Here is a 21309-nt window from a genome sequence, read left to right on the forward strand (position 1 = left end):
CAAGCAATTCACCTGCCTACATTCTTTCCCAACCCTCAAAATAAGGGGGTAAAGCTGCTGCACACTTTGGACATACACAGACAATTACGCTACTACTTGGACAGAACAAAGACCACCAGAAAGTCTGACCAATTATTTGTAGCTTATGCTGCTGGAGTGCAAGGAAAGGCAATCTCCAAACAAACAATTTCAAAATGGATTGGACACTGCATCAGATTCTGTTACTCTTTCCATGGAAAAGGTGTATCAGCCAATATTAGGTCACACTCCACCAGAGCTATAGCCACATCCACAGCCTTTCTAAGAGGGGTGGCTACAAAGGACATTCTAGAGGCTGCTACATGGAGCTCCATGCATACATTTACCAAACACTACAACCTGCCTTTATACTCCAGATCCCGAGCAGGCTTTGCTTCGGCAGTCCTGCAGGGCATTTTAGCTACACCATCCCTTTCTTAGATCCTACCACCCCCAGCTTGGCTATGGTATTCAACCCATATGTCAGGACTGCAGTTGCATTCTTGAAGGACATAGTACAGTTTTGTACCTACCATAAATGTAGATGTCCGATAGATATGCAACTGCAGTCAGGTTTTCCCTCCCTCCTACCCCTCTGCAATTTTCCCTTTGGGTCCATTCCCCCTTTCCTCTATTAGCTGGGGATATCTGTTATGGTGTATCTGTTTATTACTGTTGTGCATGTCTGGAAATTTTTTATCCATTCACCAAATTTAGCCTTCTCTGGAGGGCACCTGGCATCTGGGGCAAGAAACACTGAAGTAGATGGCGTCGGCGGATGCCTTTATACCCCAGCCGCTCTGACGTTGGGGAGTAGGCGACATCGGCCGACGCCGGACCCGGACTTTGGAATCCGGCCGACCGAAGGGCTGCCTGAGGCAGGACAACCCATATGTCAGGACTGCAGTTGCATATCTATCGGACATCTACATTTATGGTAGGTACAAAACTGTACTTTCTGCATTCTGCAGGAACAAGCCTGTGGACAGGCTGTGATTGAATAGGGTACTTAATGGTGATGCTAGTTCATGTTTTAATTTGCTTAGAAGACAGCCTGGGATGCCGTCTGGCCCCACAGAGGTTGTGTTTTTTTGCTTTAGACAAGGCTTTAATGACCTGCTCTTCAGATATGTAGGGTGTGGGGGAAGTTGGGGACAAGGTTTGTGATAAGTTTGAATGGGATAAGTGAGTGAAGGTTTTGCCAAATCTGTCCTCTAGCAGGTTTACTATCTCTGTGGGCTCAGTGTGTGTGTGTACGATACCATTAGGGACTAGTTGGCACATGCTTGGATCCTACCTTTTGGGCTACATATGTAGCTGTAAAAGGTTGTATGGTTATCCTTGGCTGTGATTGTCAAATTTTTCTCAAAGTTACTCTTAGAGGATTTGACATGTTGTCTTGTTTGTCTGTTGAGGCTGAGGAGGGTGCTTTTCCATTGTTGAGGCCTTGCCTTAGTTTTCTTAGACAGCAACTTTTTGCATTTGTTGTAAAGTTTGTTGATGCTGGATGCCCACCAGGGTGGTTTGTTTTTACTCTGGTCTCTTGCTTTGGTTCTCTCTGGAACAGTCTACACACTTATAAAAGTGATTGTACAGGGCTTTAGTGTAAGCTTTGATGTAGTTACCAATTCCAGCTGACGGGATTTGGAATGCATTTATACCTTCCCCTAGGAGGGTATAGTTTGCTTTGGTGAAGTTTTTTAGTCTGACTTTGCCCTTTCTGGTGTTAGTACCAGTTCAAAGGTGACTGATTTGTGGTCAGATTTAATTAATGGACAAATTGGGAGAACACACCCTGAGGCCAAGATTACAGTACCTCAGAACACCCCCCCTACTCTGAGGTCATGGACCTTGGAGTATATATTAAATAGCACTAGAAGAGGTATGAAGAGGGCATAGAGGCAAAGTCTCCATGTAACATATCTTAAAAGTTTAACAGCAACATCAAGTATGAACTGTTACTTGTCGAAACTGCATTTCTTTTTTGAGTCAGGACTCACCATATGAGGTCTTGCATTTCTAATTGGGAACCATACTGAGCCTAAGAAGGAATCTGGCTGAGGAAGTAATGATAGCTTTAAAACATTAATATGTGTGGTTTGGGGGCCTGAAGTAGGTGACTTAAAAGAAGGAAGGCAGGAGATTTAACAAAATAAAGAACGAGGCTCATGCTTTTGATGAAGTTTTGCAGCAGTCTGTCAAAAGACAGTGGGGAGACTGCGTCTCTATGGCAGAAGTAAATGTTTCTGGTGTCTTTCCAGGGAGATTCAATATTTTTCAGTATGGAAGGACATAGCAAATCATATTGCAAAGGATGGTTTGCACCTGTCTCCTGTAGGCATCCAAATATTGGCAAGAACTGCATCCACTCACTTAGAGCCTTTTTAGGCAATACCAAATTGACAAACCTAATGACATAGCAAATAAAACCCAAAGAAACCTAAAGCTGTTACTACTCAATGCTAGGAGCCTAACAACAACTCCACACCCTACAAGCTCTCATCACTCTGGAGAATATAGACTTCTGTGCCATTACCGATACGTGGTTTAAATCTGCAGGAAAGTACTCTGGCACTGCAAAGTTTCAGTGCCTTCCACACATTTGGATCATCAGCTGCACAGGCAGGGACAAAATATGGAACAGTTGCAATCTATATTAGCAATAAGTATGCTAACTCTATGTTGGTTAAACAGGACAATGTACCTGGAATTTATCCAAATGCAACTTACCATAGACAAAGTCCCATACCATACCATATCCTAGCAAGCTATAAGTCACCTGTGTGTTTCCAGAATCCCATAGCTCATACCTAGACCAAATACCCTACTCATGGCAGTCTTTAACTACCCCTCTACAGACTGTGAAACATACACTGCCTCATACACAATGATTCTTGAATTTTATAAACACAAATACCCTTGAGCAGATAGTGCTCATACTGAACCTGATACTCACCAATATGGGAGAGCGCTACAACCCTACATACCATATTCTCACTGGTGAGGTCTGACCACAAAGCAATCTCCTTTGAAGTAAAAATTAACTCAGTAAACCCAGCAAACCCTGTAACAGTTAGGACTATTCCAAAGCACACTAGATCCTATTAAGTGATAGTTTGTCAAAATTAAATGCCACTCCCAACCCCACATTCACAGCAGCCTACGTGGAATTGGTCACAGAGACCCTCTACAACCATAAATGGCTGTATAGAGGCTGCTGTACCTACTAGAAGTAATCCCAAAACAAATTCTGAAAGTAAACCGCACTGATGTTATCCTATCCTTAATAGGGAATATAACAAAAGGAAAAAAGTCATGGCTAAAATCAGGAAGATCAACTCCCAATTAAACTAAACAAGAAACTAAGAGGAGCAATTAATTCCAGCAAGGCAAATTTTTTTATTTATTTAACATTTGTTTATCAGGAAAATCCTGCTTGGAACAAAGCCTATTTTCAGCAGAGGGCTGGGGAAAAACACTCCAGATGCATATCTTTGTAATGTGGGAGGAAATTGAAGTACCTGGAGGAAACCCATATGGATGCAGGGAGGACATGCAGACTCCACACAGAAGGCACCCCCAAACCGGAGAACCTCTTGCTGTGAGGCAACAATGCAACCGCTGCACCACTGCGCCATCCAAATCTTGAATTACAAGGTCAAGATAGCTTAACAGGCTAAAAACAACCACAAGATCTTATGCAGCTATGTCCAAAACTTCAAATGCAACACACGGTAGTGTGCAAAACTGGTAGTCAGTGGTGCCACCTTCACTGAGCAGAGTGACACAGTGAATTTGGCTCACAAATTCAACTCAAACTTCATGATACACAGGGATACAACTGGGTTAAATTGCATGGCTAGGCTTATAAAGCCTAGTATATACCTATGAACCTGTGAACCTATTAATAGTGAGAGTTGGAATGTTAGTGAATTTAACAGCAGAAATGTTAAGGGACTTTGGACTTTGAGTGAAGATAACGTACTATGGCCATTATTTTCTACCAAACATTCTAAGGCATGCTAGTGGTGCTTTAGAGCGTTATTTGGTGGTTCTGTTTTAGCAGACTAGTAATTGACAGAGTGGGACCATATGACTGGAAAAGAGCCACATCTGCATAAAGGTGGGGGTTACTCAAGTAATCTGGAGAGTTGCAGGCCTATTGATTTGACTTCTATGTTGAGGAAGGTAATATGGAGGTTTCTCAGGAAGATGCTGATGTGTTTTATAGGTGAAATCAGTCTTCAGAAGGATCAGTGAGTTTGATTTACATTGAAGATGCCATTTCTGTGTAAGCTGATACAGAAGAGTTCTGTGATTGCCAAAGTGGATAAGGGAAAGCCAGTGGATGTGTTCTGTTTGGATATAAAAAGGATATTTGACTTTGGATCTCTTTGGAGACAAGTACAGAGATTAAAAGGATAGGTGTGAATTATGCATTGATGAGATGGATAATAGTTGGAGGTACAAAGGGTGGTTGAGAGGGGGATGCTTTCTGACAAGAGGGAGTGGTTAGTGTAGTCTCATAGGAGTTTTTTTTTTCAGCCTGATGCTGTTCCATGTTTTTATGTCAGATATTATTTCAGGAGTAAGTGTTTGAATAACCTTACATTTAGATTATACTAAATGATGCCTTGGGGGTATCATGGGGATAGGGGCAGTCTGAAAAGTGATTTGGACGTTGGTGAGTTGGGCCGATACAGTTGATGGTTAATGAAAATAAATGCAAGATATATCTGAGAGCAAACCATCTGTAGACTATTACAAGGATTGTAAAATTCTTGTTACAGATGTAGAAGAATAGTTTGGTTTTACTGTCTCTGGTCCTGGAGCATTTTGTCTTTAGGATCAATGTGAAAAGCTATGGCCAAAGATAGCATAATATGTTGAAGCATTATATGGGAATTTGATTTCAGATCCCTAGTTAGGCTGTTTTTGGAAATAATGTCTGTCAGTCTGGACTTGTTTTAAACAGTGGGGGTTTTACTCACATGCCAAAAGATCAGAAAGTAAAGAAAAAGGAGAAGTTGAGAAGTTTGAAGTTCTTTTTAATTGAGTAAAAGAGTGGTGCACAATATGGTTTCATAAGGTAGTCCATGGGGCATGTGACGGAATACAATTCAAAAGAAGAATGATGAATAAGGAGAACCCATGGTCTTTTGACATAAGAAATTTTTCTTCACGATAAAACTATTACATAATTGGAATGACATTTCTGTGTGTATGGTGCAATGTAAAACCACTAAGCCCTTTAAAAAGGGAGGGCTAAATGGTACATTTAAACAGGATGGTAGGAAACATCCTGACTGACAACTCAAAATAAATAAATAATGAGGAAATACTTATGGGAGAATTAGCTACAGGATGCTAGCTTGCCACATCATTAGTCCAGACTTGACAGATCTTATGCTTTATTCTATCAGGATTGTGTATGTGTATATGTATAAAATGGGGTTTGGTGAGAGAGAGAGCTTAGAAACTAATATCTTACAAGCTTGGTATTTATGGAAATGGAGACTCAAGGAGCACTCATAAGTGCAAACAGCCTACGGGACCATTTCAGCATTTGTTTCATGCAGATAACATCCTGACAATCCAGACACAACCTCTTCTACAGTTGGATCACCAGAGATGTCATCCTAGGAAAGTGGTTTACATGGCCTTCAGCTTAAATTTGTACCTATGACTTGTAATTAATTTGAATAGAATGGCTCTGGAGAGTAAGGATGTATTAGCATTTATTAATATAGTCTTGGTAACCATGATAGTGGACAGATCCCAATGGACTTATTTTAGTAATTTGCTATGAATAAACATATAACATTTAATTAATACTCAGTTAAGAAAACATCAGACAACTCAAAATAGGTCCCAATGTCATAAAAATCACAAAACATATTTTATTTGAAAGGAGCATTCCCACCTCCACTAAAACAGCACTCATTGTGTGACCTAGACATCATCAAAGTAGCCTGACGACCATCCATTTATGATGTTGTTAGCATCACTTCATTGGAGGTCAACAAAACTAAGTTTCCCTTATTACAGCCACAGCCTGGGAGAACACTTGTACTTTAAGAAGGTGTAAAGCCTTAGAGACATATAAGATTCAATGGTAATACAATTATGTAACCATTAGTAATCAATAGTAGAAATACATTTGTTGTGGTAAATTGCAGTGGTTCTGAAAGGTGAAGCCAGTCTGTCTGGGGAGGCCGTGACCTGTTTCAGGGGGTCTCAAACAAATCTCAAAGTGTTGCTTACTTGAAACAAATGTATGATATTAATTTTATGTGGAGATAAGTTAAATGTATAAGGATACTAGTCAATAATTTGCTTTTGTTGTGATTCAAAAATAAAAGCATTGTGCACTGTCAAATGTTAGCTTTTATGTAAATGTATGGTGTTTTGTTTGTTTGGAGTCTGTCTGCTTCTGTACAGGGCAGTATACTCTTTTTCTGTGGGGAAGGTGAAACTATATTTTGATAATGCTGAGGAGGCTGGTGAACTTTCTGGGGGCTGGAGGGAAGCTTATAGTGACAGAGTATGAGAATGCATGGTACACTGAAGTGATACATTGTAAAAACATAGAAATAAAAAAATAAATGTAGAGATATTAAATGAAAATGACAAGCAAGACCCTGCTGTTCCTTAATGTTTTAGCCCAGCCTTTGAGTGGTCATTAATATATAACGTGCCACAAGGGTCTCATCTCAGATAAGTAGTAATTGATAAATAACACATAGTCTACATGACAGCTGATGATCCAGATGAAACGTTTATTAGACATTAAACATATATAATTTTATGCCTTACCACAAAGGACACTTCTTCAGTCAGGTGATACTCCGAACAACAATAGTGCATATCTGTCTTAACTGAATGATTAATAAATAATTATGTGGTACATCAAAACTGATTAACATCTTTAATGATTTACATCTTTATGATTTAAGCTAAGCTGTCCAGTAAGGGCTGGTGAAAGAAAGTCATAAATTCTGTTCCAGTTGACTTTTATAAACCTTCTGCCCTCATAGATTTATAAATGCTCTTTGGTACCTGAATCGTTAAATAATGTATGTTGTCTTATGTAACATATTAAGAAAGCACATCAAAAACACATTTCTAACAATATTACCAACATGAAATGATGGGTTTATTGGTAAATTTGTCAGATTCTCATTATTGTATGTATCATATTCTTTCATGCTGTAAATGTAATGAGTGGAGAGATGTTCAGAAATGTCACATGAAACAGACAGAAACAGGATCATTATGAAAACATGTTTTTTCCAGAGAAAGAGTGGTAGTACATTCAAACATCTTACCAGATTAGGTGGGGGGAATGCAAACAGTGAAGGGGTAAAAATGTGTGAGAGAAGGATCAAGGAGAACAAGACAGTATAGGAGATGTGGTGCAGTTTTGTTAGTATTTGCTACAGCATTTCTATTATATAGTCTAATGTATCACAAACACATTGCTTAGACTAAAATGGCAGAAAGTTACATGGTATTTCACTAGGGTAACAGTATACATTATAACTTACCCATTTAAGGTTTTTGAAATGGAAACATAGTTGTACATAACTGGGTACCACAGCTGAATTTAGAATATAGCTACCTTGGTTCAACTCTGAGGTTAGAAACATGTTATGTCACAGAGAAAAAAATGATATTTTGGGTCCAGTGGCTGCTTTCCAGTCTGTATGTTTATAGAATGTATGCAACCCATCTAGTCAGCAGGTGGAACTCTAATCTAAAGGGGAAAGCTGGCACAGTTAAGAGGGAGCATATAGAAACTCCAATATGGGCAGGAAGTGTGAGAAGGCAATTTTCACAATTTGGTCTAACGTCACCTTTGAAGTTATAGACACTGAACAAGCACAATGTCCACTGTAGAGACCATCTCCTATCTAGCTGGTTGCAGCATAATACTTAGGATGCAGTTCTGCTGCAGTGGCTTAGAGAGATAAAGCCCTGACCATAGTCCAGGAGACCTACATTTGATTAGTGGCTCAGACATCTGACAGAATGGCATAAAGGATAAGAATACCTGTCCTAGGGGAAGAGATGTGCTGGAGCATTATCCTATAGGCTATGGTAGAAGCCAGAGTAATTGGATATGATGCTTGGCCGGTAGGCTGAGGAAGCAGTGCAGGATACCATTCATCCACAACCCCTTTTTCCCATTTTTTCCACATGAGGTTGGGATATAACATCAATAGTGACGATCATCTAGAGCAAAGGTTTACACCGCTGGGTGGCTAGCCTTGCTGTGGTAGTTCTTCCATACCACACTGACATGCACACATACTTATGGCCAATTTAGAGTGTCCAGTCCACCTACTGCATGTCTTTGGAATGTGGGAGAAAACCCAAGCACCCAGAAGAAACCCATGATAATACAGAGAGGACATGCAGGCTCCGCACAAAAGGCACCCCAGCTGAGAATCAAATTGGGGAACCTGTTGCTGTCAGTGGAACAGGATAGATCCACTCTATTCCTGGGGAAGGCCTATGTTCAACAAAGTCTTCCCATTGCCTGCCCAGTCTTTGCAAAGGGAATGGGTGAGGAGATAAGCCAGTGAAATCCTCCACATGATCAGATGACTACTTCTCTGGCAGCCCATCACACTGCTTGGCTGGCAAAGAAACTTATTCAACAGATGCTGACAGAGCAAGACATTCCCTTAGGGGAGACCATTCCAGTGAAGGCAGCACCAAGGGTACACCAGGAAAGGACTGCCAAGGGAGGCAGTAGGGCTGATGGAGTTGCTTGATAGTCATGCCATGGTAGAGTCAAAAAATACTCTTTAAAAATACTTAAGATGCAGCTTAGAGTTCTTTATTGAAGCTAAAGAATGTGGCCATTCAGTTTCTCAATGATCTGAGTATAGATTATAGAAAATATTTTATAACATTCAGAGTGAAACCTTGAGAGGTGATACTTAATATTACACACCTCAAATTTCCTGTAAACTTTGTTATATTAGACTTTATAATACATAATAATTTGAATATTTTCCTTTTTTAAATTTTCAGTTTCCTTTAATCCTGTTTGTTTCACTGTGTTTCTTTCTTGTTACCTATAGTGAATGGGTCTCTATTAAATTTTCAAAAAGACTGTTCAGCGAACGGCATTTTCGGTTCTCTTACATTGAACGTGCTGTTCACTGAATTATTCATAGTGAGATCGTGATACAAGAAGGATCGGGAAATTTACACTTTCTTTTCTGTGTTCTCGGAGTTGGTATATACAATTAGTGGGGGATGTGGGGGGAGCGCAGCTGCCCACAAGAGCAGAAATCAATAAATGGCGTATTCGATGAAATTACGTTCATTCACGGGAGCTTTCAATAATTTAATATAGACCCACAGTGAACTCACATTGCAGCTGGTTCATTGACCTGAGGTCATTGGCTTAACATTTATTCATTTGTTAATCTTATTACTTTGTTTATTTGTTTGTGCTTTTGTTTTATCTTGTGGCTGTGGCATATATTGTGTTTCAAATGTTATGTTGCTTTATTTCTGTTGCCAGAGCAGTATAATAAATGTAGTGATGGAAGCAAAGCAGTACAACAGGAGTGCAGTTTTCTTATTTTGCAGTTTAAGGATTGTAATATAATATTTTTTAGCTTATTATTTTTACCACAATTCATTTCCTAGATTTTCTAATTAATTTCTGTTTTTAGGATAAGATGAATAAAAGCACTGCTGTCCCAGAAAAATCAAACATGGAAGCCATGTTGCAGGCACTGCACTTCGACAGCAAAGCTGGCTACTTCTTCATGCAGTTTTGTGAACACTCTGGCAACAAGGTAAACATGAGTTACAGTTATGAAACAAATCCATACTGCTATTTAAATTTTAAATTACCTGATTATAATACTAGAAAATGTATCCAGCAAACCATTTATTTAATTTTATGCTTGAAGTACATAGAGTACTTTTTCAAAGCACCAAGTGCACATTAGCAACTAAATATTCGAAAAGGAAATGTTTTCTTTAAAATAGTGCTTTAACTGTGAACCAGGGGATGTCATATCAATCAACAGCCCCAGAAGTGGAAGAATAGCCAAGCAAGGAGGGGTAGGGTTGAATAGGCATGGTCCACAAGCTTCTCCCTGGGGCTGCAATTTTTTTCTTGGTAGCACATGAAGCAGTGCAATTTCTCTGGTGGGGATTGGAGAAATTACCACCAAGTGCTTCAGGGGAGTGTTGGGGTTGCTTGAAGGGAAGCCCATTATGATAGTGAGGAGATAACCTCAACATTTATTGATTTGTAGATCCACTCCACAGAGCTTCGCTTGGTGTGTGCCTGGGGTAAGGCTAAATCAGAAAAAATCTCAAACCACCTCTGTTGGCTGTCTGAGTAATGGCCCACTCCTGGTCAATCCTCACTTCAGTGACAGGGAACAAATTAGCTGACTGCTGGGATGGACTGATGATTGACAGATTGGGGTCAAAAAGGGCAACAAAAAAGTAATAATAAAACACCTTTCTAAAAATAGGCATCCTTAACATAATACATGCAGATGCAAAAACATTCTGGGTGCACCAACAACTCTTCATCAAGTTGATCCACCCAGTGGCTCCCCCTTCATGCATTTTACTTACCCAGCTGTTCCTCCTTATTGGAAAAGAACCAAGCCCATTTGTTTTCTGGTCATGTTGAGAGCAATAGGACCCTGACATTCCCTGAACAATGGAGAGCCTAATCAAGACCATTCATTTCCTTTAAAGGACAGAGTTAAGTATTAGGTGACTGGCTAGTTTGCTAGTCCTGTGGTCCCACCTCCTTACCCAGCACACAGAGAGTGTCTAGGTGAACAGCTTATATGCCCATTTCTACCTGACTTACTTGTAAAGTGGCATCCCCTCAATCCATATGTTTACAACTAATTTCCATGCTGCTCTTAGGGTGTGGCAGTGGGTCAAACTGCCTCTCTTCCCCTAGGGTGGGTGAGCTGACAAATGTAACTCAATCCCACCTCCCCAGTTGGCTCTTGCAAATTCCTGTATCACTACTCAAAAATGGGACATAGTCATTGCTGTATCCCTCTGTACCACAGAACTGGGCAAACGCAAAATAATTTTATAATTTTTTTTTACCACGTAGAGGAGCAGAGCTTGGAGAAACATTAAAACTCACAGTATGTTTATGTCAGTTCATTCCAAGCATCCTTATTATTGTATCAAGAAATAAATTGTGATGCATTAATTTACTTTTAAAAAAGCTTTTTCTCCCACTGACTAAATCCTTAGGAGAGGATCCCATGGTTTCTAACATTTGATATTTTTCTTACTTGCATTCCTATATTTCCTATTTTTTCATAATTAAAATGAAAGGGATGCAATTAAAGAATATACTCAGTAGTCATCAGATGGTTAACAGTATGCGAATGTATGGTGTGTCTACATATGATCAGTGTCAAGAAAAACAGCTGATTAATACTGAAAGGCCAGCCAATGAGTGCACGTATAATGGAAGAAGAAGTCATTAAAAAACAAAATTTTTTTACCATGAACTATTGACAGTCCTTTAGCCTGGCCTGTGTTTTTTAGTGTTTGCAAGTGAAGAGTAAAGAAGCTATAATCTGAATACTGTATATAAATGTAAAAGAATACTGGTAACTTATACGTGCAGAATAATGTTTTGGAGGAGAAATGAGATTTAAAAGAAAGTAGGATTTGAATGAGCTATGTAATATTTGACGGACAACGACTGGATAGATTATAAGTGATGTATAATGTTTGCAACTAAACTATGTAAATATGGTTTGTTTTAATTTATGTAAATGCATAATTGCCCATATGTTTCGTTCTTGTGTAAAAAAATAGTAACTTGACTATTGTTTGGTTGTCTGCTGTAGTCAGACTTTATATAACCGCTTGCTTTCCCAGAAATTAGTATTTTTTGAACAAATGAATCCACTGAGTCATTTCTCATTTAATTCATCCCATATATTAGGATGTGATGTGCTCAACAGGCTTTAATAATACTTATTTTCCATGATGTCTGTTTTGGCTTGCTGGATATTTATGTTCTGCAGTCGCTTACTTAGCATGTTTCTGTACAGCTGTTTTGTGGGTTAGTGACCAAACATAATGTAAGGGAAAAGACATACATTTCTGTTGACATCCACATAGTTAATTCAAACAGTTATTAAATGGTTGCGATAACCTCCAACATGAATCTTCAGACAGTTATTGTAGACAGATGATAACCAAGTCAGGATAGATCTGTGGTTTTCAGATAAAACATGGTTATTTGTATAGTGAATTTACTGGATAATTTAAAAAGGAAACATGGTGAGCATACATAAATATTTCAGAAGTTGATGGCATAGTGGAGCAGCGTTTACCTTGGAGCGATAATTCCCTCTCCTTTGATCATCATGTAATGACAGTAGTAAGAAAGTCCTTCTACTTAGAGAAGTTAATTGTAATGGGAATGTCAGTCTGGTCTAAAGAGGTCATAGTCCCCTTGTATTCAGCATTCATTAGGCCAGTTGTTAAATACAATGCCCACTTTGAGATGTACCTCACTACACTTACCAAACAACAAAGTTCCTAGAGGTTCCTAAGAAGATCACTGGCTTAAAAAACTTAGGCTACCAGAAAAAAGACTGGAAGCACTACCCCTTTATTCATTATTTTATATTATCTTATAGATTTCCGAGGAGAGAGATCTGTGCCTTGCCTTCTGTGCCATTATGGACACAGTGGTCCTGCATCTCTTGTATCTCCTCAAATTAAGTAGTGCCACAAATACTAGAACCAGGGATACAACACAATGGAAAGATAGTTTTATTATGCAGTGCCTTACCCACCTCTGGATTAGACTCCTACTGTAACTTAAGCAGTGTAATACTTTATCTTCCTTACAAATGGGAACTGGATAATTCCATGGGTATTCTCAAATTCATCTTTGACATGACTGGACTAACCCTCTTCAGAACAGGGAAAAATGAGGTGCAGTCTAAGGGTGGGTTCTGGCATGGTATTATTGGTTGAAAGACACATTTATCTTGTATTTCCTATGATCTTATGATCTCATTATTATGCAGCTATAGAGTTGGTATTCATAAGTTTGGGGGAAGGGCTTTACACCCACATGGGTGATACAGGGGATTTGCCCCCTGCAAAAAAAAAAAACTTGTTTCAAGTTCCAAACCTGTTTGTTAATGGCAGGTTTGAGCACTGTATGATTGAGCATTTGCAGTGCAAGCATTGATGTACACAAGGTTTCATTGTAGAAGTTGTCCTTCCAATGTTTGCGTGTTTTTTCATCAGGCTCCTCAGTTTCCTTTCCCCATTCCAGTGAGATGCATATATGCAAATTGTTGAGCTTCTAAATTTCTGGTAAGTGTGGACATGCTGTGTGTGAGCATCATGAAATGGACTGGCATCCTATCCAAGGGAGGCTCACAGCTTTATATCTGCTGATTGCTGCGACACACTCCAACTTACTCAAGAACCTGTCTGACATTGAGAGAATTTAAAAAGGAAGGAGTGAATGAATGTCAGAAGGTAAACTTACAAGACAACTGTGCAGAGAAAGAGAAACAGAAACGAGACAGGCGAGAATGTAATTGATATTGTTTCTGCACTGACATTCAGTGTAGCATTAATGTCCTGCCTATGTAGGCAACAAAGACCAACATGCAGTGTAACAGAAGAATGCCTTTATGCCATGACTTCATTGCATATAACATCAGGTGGGTTTTGCTAAGAACTTCCTTCAGTTAAGTAGTTCATGGCATACCTACACTTACATAGGATAGCGCCCACTAGCTTTCAGCTTTCTCACCACAAAGTTTTATGTAAAACTGAGAAGTCTTTGGGCAGTGCTTTCATTCTAAAATTACAGTGCAGTCTGCATTTGGTCACTGTTTTATGCCTAGCTGTATTCTTTGCTATGATTCTCATTAGAGTGATGTCACTTTACTACTAACTCTTCAGTGGTATGTCATACTGAAGTACAGTCAGTCTGTACACATGTACTTCCAGGTGGGATTTTCTTCCCAAAATTACCAGGATGTACAGAATGTCAAGGCAATGTGCATCATTCAAACTATTTGGTAAGAATGAATGAAGCATTTTACAGATTTTAAATTTTTGTTTCCCGATATTCCTCTGTTGTGGCCACTCTCTGTGTGGCAGCAGTAAGTATGCTACAGCTTTCAAAGTGCTAAAATATTTAACATACTACACATTTCTTTTCTCCAATAGTTGTAGTACATGGGAGCAAGTAAAGCTCCATGCAATACAAAGAGTTAAGATCAGGTCTGTGATCATAACACAGCTTGTTCTTTGTTCCCAGTATCATACCTCTCAACTGTCCAGATTTTTGGCTCATATTTTTGGTCTGTTCCTCATAAAATTTGTGGTTTTCTGGAAAATCACTGGGATGATCTGAGGATTGAAGTCACTAAGTAGTGACATACATTTGAGTTTCAGAATTCAAATCCTTCAGAAAATGTATGTTAAAACAAATCCTGTCACTCTAGCTACTTTCTAAGTTTATAAGAGCAATAATAAAATATGTCCCTATTTTTGGGTCTTTGCCTCCCCCCCCCCTTTTGTCAGGCTTTGTCCAGATTTCTTTCACTGAGAGGTAGGTAGGTATGTCAACATGGATGTCAAGATTTACCTCTCACGTTTCTCTCTTGAAGTGAATGTCTTGATATCCATGTCTCAAACATATGGCAAGCTGATTATGATCAGAGATTATTCATGATCTTCTGTATTGGGCCATGGTCTTCTTAAGACCAAGTGCAGTCAAAAAAGAGCAACCATAGCAGTAAGTGTCAGGGTTATTTCAGGGACTGGAAATCCTGAGAGTTCAGCAGCTACAGTGTTAGCCATTTGGTAGATTGCAGCCTTCTTTGTTTGCAAAACTTATGTATATTTATTCTGTACTGTATGTGTAATGGCTTTGTAATGTAGAGTACATAGATGCAATTGCCTGAAATTTACAATAATCATTTTAGCTCAGCAGGTTGGTTGCTGTGAGGTAGCATTTAGCAAGACAAAAAAGGGATTTTGCAAATAACTGTATATTTGGATTCTTTTATCAAAGAGTTTCAGATTTAAACATATCAACATTGTAAAGGATGACAAAAGCTGAAATTCTGGAAAATCAATGAAATGGGCAATCACTGCTTAACAGTCTGTCTTAATAACAATTTGCATTTTAGTAAAATTATTATAAGATATACTGCAAGTTTGAATCTGATAAAGAAGTAGACAAAAATGTCAGGATTTGTGTGATTTTTTTTAAATTAAATCATATTTTTTTAGTTAGAAGACAAAAATGCATAGTAGTAGGGCATAACCAAGGCTTAAACATGTTGTACCATCAAAGGAAATCAGTAAAAGTAAAAAGAAATTGATTCAAAAGGGCAGACACTTTTTAAAACATTATAGTTATTGGCTGAGCAGTGGTGTGTATATATATATATGTGTGTGTGTGTGTGTGTGTGTGTGTGTGTGTGTGTGTGTGTGTGTGTGTGTGTGTGTGTGTGTGTGTGTGCTGGTGTTTGTGAAGGGATGGGAGTGTGTGTACAAGTATGTCCGGGTTTAGGTTAAAGTAAAAGGGCTAGAGTGTTGTATGTATGTGCTGCTGTATGTGAAATATATGTGCGTGTGTCTTTTTACTTTACCTGAGTTAGGGTAGGGATTTTTCATACGATGATGTGTTGGAATGGGGTTAGGGTAGGGCAGGGATAGGGTTAGCATATATGAGAACAGCGGTACAGGGTGGCAAAGCCTCCCTATCTATCCTTACGCATGTGCGTTAACCCTAACTCTGCCCATGCCTCTGACCCCTACCCTACACTGTTCCATATAAAAAACCCATTCCCTAACAGTATTACTATACAGAGTGATTCTGAGTTTACCTTTCTGGCTAGGCTTATATACGCCCTAGGGCCAATAGCCTAGTACCTACCTATGAACCTTTTGAGATCAATGTAACTTTGGCCTTTTTTTGGTTTAAGCAAGTTCTGACATGCAGAAGGAGATGTAATATGCAATGTTCCTACACATTGCTATTTTTTAAAATATAGTAGAACCACAGTGGAGAGCACTGGGCTTCACAGAAGAGTACCTACTATTTTATTTCTGTAAATTGGAAGGGAATTGGTGAGTATAACATTCAGAAAGGGGGCGGAGCACATTGAAGGGCTAGTGGAAGTGATGACCGGGATGAGGGCAGGGAAGCAAGGGTATTTTTTCTTTTTTTGGACAGATGTCCATTTTTCAGTTTCACAAGAAGGGTAAAGGGGAAAGATAACAAAGAGAAGATGTTGCAGGAAAGAGAGTACAGAGATGGTAGTAGGGTCAGACAAACAAACATAAAATGCAGACAAAGATCAGCAGGGAAGATGCTCCACAAATAAGGGGACCACAAAGGAGAGACACAAACAAAGGAGAAAAACTGCTGATAGGGCAGAGAAGTGAAACACAAGGAAAGTAAACATGATGATTGGGGATACAGTGGGTTGACAGTTGACTGCCACACATCCTGGTGTTGCACCCAGCCAGGAGTCAGACACCATCATGACAACACTGTTGGCTGGGTCCAGCCATGCCATGCCTCATTGGTCAAGGCCAGGCAGTTGCATAGCTGCCAGTCTCATGTGTTCCAGATGTCCAAGGCAAGCGTCCTGCTGACAGTCCGTCAAGGCGATCACCCAGACCCTCCTCTTCCACTTCCTGCTAGGTGACATATTTTGAACTTTCACTCACATCAGAGACTGAAGATCAACCTCAGCACTGAAATAAATAGGACATGCTGGAGGGACAGATTCATAACCCAGAGGCTCCCTTCACCCTGGAGTAAAATCCCAGTCCAGGTAAGGCAGAGTCCCTCATTGACTCTCTTCAAGAGGAATCTTGATGAGTGGATGGGAGATCGTAGGTTTACCCCGGGTATAACTTCTGTGTCACTGTTAGACAGAGGCACAGTATACTAACCTCGAAAAAGGGCATAGCAAAATTAATTTAAAATGGGTGGTGAAAGCCAAACACACTCTGGCTAGGCTTATAAATGCCCTAGGGCAGATAGCCTAATATGAACCTATGAACCTATGAACCTATAAGTGGCTATTTTGGTGGTCTGAGCAGGATGTGTGTCACAATGTCAAAACAAGTAATCACTGGTATAATGGTGCAGCTAATAGTGTTTCTATCATATAGCACTTGTTTCATTGACTGAGTTCTTGGCTGTGGCTTTGGTTTGTTGGGTCCTCCTGTTTTCTATGTTCCTGTGTGGGTTTTATGCTGGTGTTTTAGTCTCTACCAAAACTTGAAAGGCATACCGTAGGTGAAGTGGTGATTCTACAGTCTGCCTGTATGTGAGCATGCAGTGTGGGTGACTGTGTGTGTGTGTGTGTGTGTGTGTGTGTGTGTGTGTGTGTGTGTGTGTGTGTGTGTGTGTGTGTGTGTGTGTGTAAGTTTGCATCTTTGCATCTTATGATAGACCTGCTCGTCAGGAGCAGTGTCAGTATATTTATAAAAAAATAATACCACTAATTTTATATGTGAATAGACACAATGTTGGGTAGGGCGTATACGTACATATGCACAGTGAAAAACAACAGTTTACCATCATTGGGATTTTGCCCTTTTCTCCACTGTAGTGCGATCTTGGAGTTGGCATATTTAGTTAGGGGGGGGTGTGGGGAGCAGCCACCCACTTAGGTGGGTTTTAAATTTTTTAGAATTTTGTGACAGTCGCTAGGTTGACTAAGTGTTGTTTTACCCTGTGAAATACTTAGATTAGACGGCCGTTCAATGAACTAAAGTTTCAACAAAGTGTGTTCACTGAGCAATGATTCAATGATTTGGGTTTTCAGCTATGTGATATAGACGCAGCAGTTAGTATAGAGGATCCATTAGCAAGTTAATTCCTGTGGTACAGAGTTTCATTCCCTCAGCCTTCATTTGCCTGCTCTATGACCTTGAGCAATTCACTTAGGCAGTGGTCTGGGGCAATTGGGAATTTGGAACAGGCTTCTTAATGATCTCCTGGACTACATGCTTGGTAACTACTTATGAACCTAAGCCGTGGTCACAGCTTATTTCTTCCTTGAAACAAGAAAAGAAAGAATGAATTTCTTTCCTTAGTCAAAGTTTTAGTTTAGGACATCATTTGATTAACATGTTAGAAAAAAACTCTAAAATGCACCTCAGATTTTCTTGAACCCCATGGTATTCCTTGCTTAATTCCGTTATTTTCATGCAGTCTTGACCTTTTGCAGTGTATTGAAAGGGTGGAGGAAAAAGCTGAAAAGTGAGATGAGATATAGAAACACGACATAATTCATCAAATGAATTTTAGGAACTTTGGGGAAGGGATCAAGCAGGACAAGCAACAGTTATCACCTTGGCTTACAGTTAACACCTATTATTATGGATCACATTCATGACATTAATGTCTGTATGAAATTAATTTATTCATTTGCAGTTTGGTGTTTACAGAGCCATATGTGCATTTTTAAATATGCAGAACATGAAAAGAAAATGAGGTGTGAGTGTATTTTGAAATGAAGCTATGTAGTACTGAATGACTTCTGACTTCAATGTTTGGCCAGCAGCGGCTTCCCCAACTATACCTGCTGTAAATTTTCCACTGATGAGGTTATATCACTGGTGGTAGCCAGGTCAAGTTAGTGGTATGTATTGATTTTCTTGTCAGAACCTGAATGTGTCCTTAATTTTATGTGTATTATGCAGGAATTTGTTGCTCTAGCTGGGTACTCTTTGAATGTGGGTAAAATGCAGGTTGTTAAGGTTAACCAAATGCACTCTTCAAGTTGTCTTTATTCATTTCCATTTATGAGCAGGCATAGTGAGATGTTGTACTTTGGGTTGAGATTTGGTTCTTCTTTAAGAGCACCCTTGACAAAACCTATGATGTTCTATCCAAATCTAAGCAGCTCAGGTATTTATGGAAGGCTCTGTGGTTAGATCTCGGATAGCAATTTCAAGCCATTAGTTGTTTTTTTTTCCCTCAGCTGATGTATGCATTGCAGAGTTTACCCCATTCCTCCTTCCAGAAATATACAAATTTTAAAATATCTGGTTTTCCCTTTTATTTGGGATTGAGGAAAGCCATACATAGCAGGGATCATTTCACCTTCCCCATAAAATGGTTGGCTTAGCCCTACCCAATTTTGAGGCATATAGTCAAGTGGCTAAAACTGAAGTGTCCCTAAAGATCTTGAATCAAAACTATTCTGTGGTATGGAAGGCCATAATACAGGTAAGGATAGGAAGCGTCAGAGTTGCATATAGCCTGATTTCTTACAGATTGCAGCAATCTTCCTGTGCCTTTGGGAAGTTAATTCCTGAGAATTTTAAAATCCCCTTTGGGCTCTTTGAAGAAACTGCAACTGTGGGATGTCTCCCTTTATTAATACTTACTAAATTTACTGCGAGATGAGAAGTTAATAAACCATTGATAATGTAACATATTAGGGGTCTCTCAGACCTCAACTTTTGGGAAGAGCTGAAGGTTAACAATAGGTAAATGAGCTTCCAAGAATACTGCAAGACATTTGGGATTGAGGATGCTGCCAATACTGTTTTCAACCAACTGTTGAAGAAACTCACACTTTAACTCTATTTGGAGTGGAACAAAGAGGTTAGCCCTTCTAGATCAAATTTTGAATACACTTCAAAAGGGGACCTCCTGTCACAAAGGATTTAATGTCCAAGGCTTGTAAAAGTATTCTTGATAGCAGGAAAATGTATATGGATAAATATAGATGGTTAGAAGGAGCACTCCAGGTTGACCTTCCTTCAGACTTCTGGCACAACCCTCCTCTTAAGCCATAGGTTCACTACTAAGTCATGTAAATTCCACTTCTTTGATCATCAGTGCCTCTTCTAGTATTTTTACATGTCAGTAAGATTAGCTTATTTTTTTCCTCAGATATTGTCTCTGTTGGAGGTGTGGTGACACATGAATGGGGGATTGGCTACATATTTTTGGGGATGAAATTAGTTACTTTGTTGGCGTAATAATATGTGGTAAAGGAGGGCATCACTGATACCCTACCTTTTTTTTTGGCCATAACCCAACTTTGGGTTTGGAATATTTCAGTCAGGCTCGACTGCAGTTAATAATGCCCATAGGAAAAAAGCTAATTACTAAGGCTTGAAAGTGAAAGAATCCTCAGAGTGTTCTTAATTTTATGGTTATGATGCAGTAATTGTATGAGATGGAAAATGAAACCTTAATAGTATTAAAATGGACTCCCTGGATATTCTGTTAACTCTGTTTGATTTGGTGGAAACAGACTGGATATAAGCTACTTATATGGCAGATTTTGCAGGACTTAGGCAGAAGGGGACTGGGGATATTTGTGAGGCTAGCTGGATTTGTATTTTTTCTTTTATCAAAATTTGTACTGTATTTCATCGTTAGCCTTAAGATAAATATAGAACATATCACCTCATGTTCTTGATATTTTCTTCATGTGGGTTTCTGAAGTAAAATGTATTATCTTTTTGTCATAAGCACACTTTATTTGGTGGCTTACTGCTCCTTGTAATGTTATCCTTCAGACATATATCCATGGCTGCATACAGTTATTTTTTTCTGTTTGTAGATGCTGTTGTTGTTCATTGTTGTTTTTAAATAAATGGATTGTTGTTAAAAAAAGAATAAATAAATGGATAGAATCTAAGCACCAGTTAATGAAAGATCACATAGTAGGAGCCCATAAGGTACCTTACGTCCGTGATGAATGCCCCTGTTTATACCGTGACTTGGTACACCTCCATCATAATTCTAAGCAACAACAAAACTTAACTTAAACCTATAAGTATCAAAATAGGGACAATAACTCCATCTTTAAAGTCTGTGTCTTCAAGCATTGGATCAGCCTCACCCTGGACATTTATAAAATCACTCAAAACATTCACCTTCAGGTAGGTCCTATAAACTATCTTACAATATTTGAACTTGTATATGTATTTCAGACTAGAAGGTTACTAGGTATGAGCTGTAATGTTGCTTCTCTTGCATTCTATAATGTCCCTTCACACTGCTTCTCTAACAGCTGACGGTGGGAACACTGTTTTTGTATAATGTATGTAAACTAGTTTTATAACATTCTTGACTTTAGCCAATTGTTGTATCACATCCTTGTAATTTTATGTTGCACATTTCAAAAAATTTGTATTGAACTTGTAATGCCTTACTGAATGGTTTTCCTGTGTGACTTTTTTGCCCTTTGGTTTGGATTCTAGTTGGGATATTTGTGCCTGCTA

General features: G+C 39.1%; 1 protein-coding gene across 1 annotated transcript in view; it reads left to right on the forward strand.

The window, feature by feature from the left end:
* RGS22 (regulator of G protein signaling 22) overlaps window positions 1-21309 on the forward strand; it is a 971253-nt gene that overhangs the window by 471161 nt on the left and 478783 nt on the right. Inside the window, exon 13 of the mRNA XM_044065939.1 lies at window positions 9714-9839. Within this exon, the coding sequence (XP_043921874.1) occupies window positions 9714-9839 (126 nt within the window). The remainder of the gene's footprint in view (window positions 1-9713; window positions 9840-21309) is intronic.

The sequence above is a fragment of the Protopterus annectens genome, chromosome 3.part0, assembly GCF_019279795.1.
Source record: "Protopterus annectens isolate FY-2018-M chromosome 3.part0, PAN1.0, whole genome shotgun sequence".
Lineage (NCBI taxonomy): Eukaryota > Metazoa > Chordata > Ceratodontiformes > Protopteridae > Protopterus > Protopterus annectens.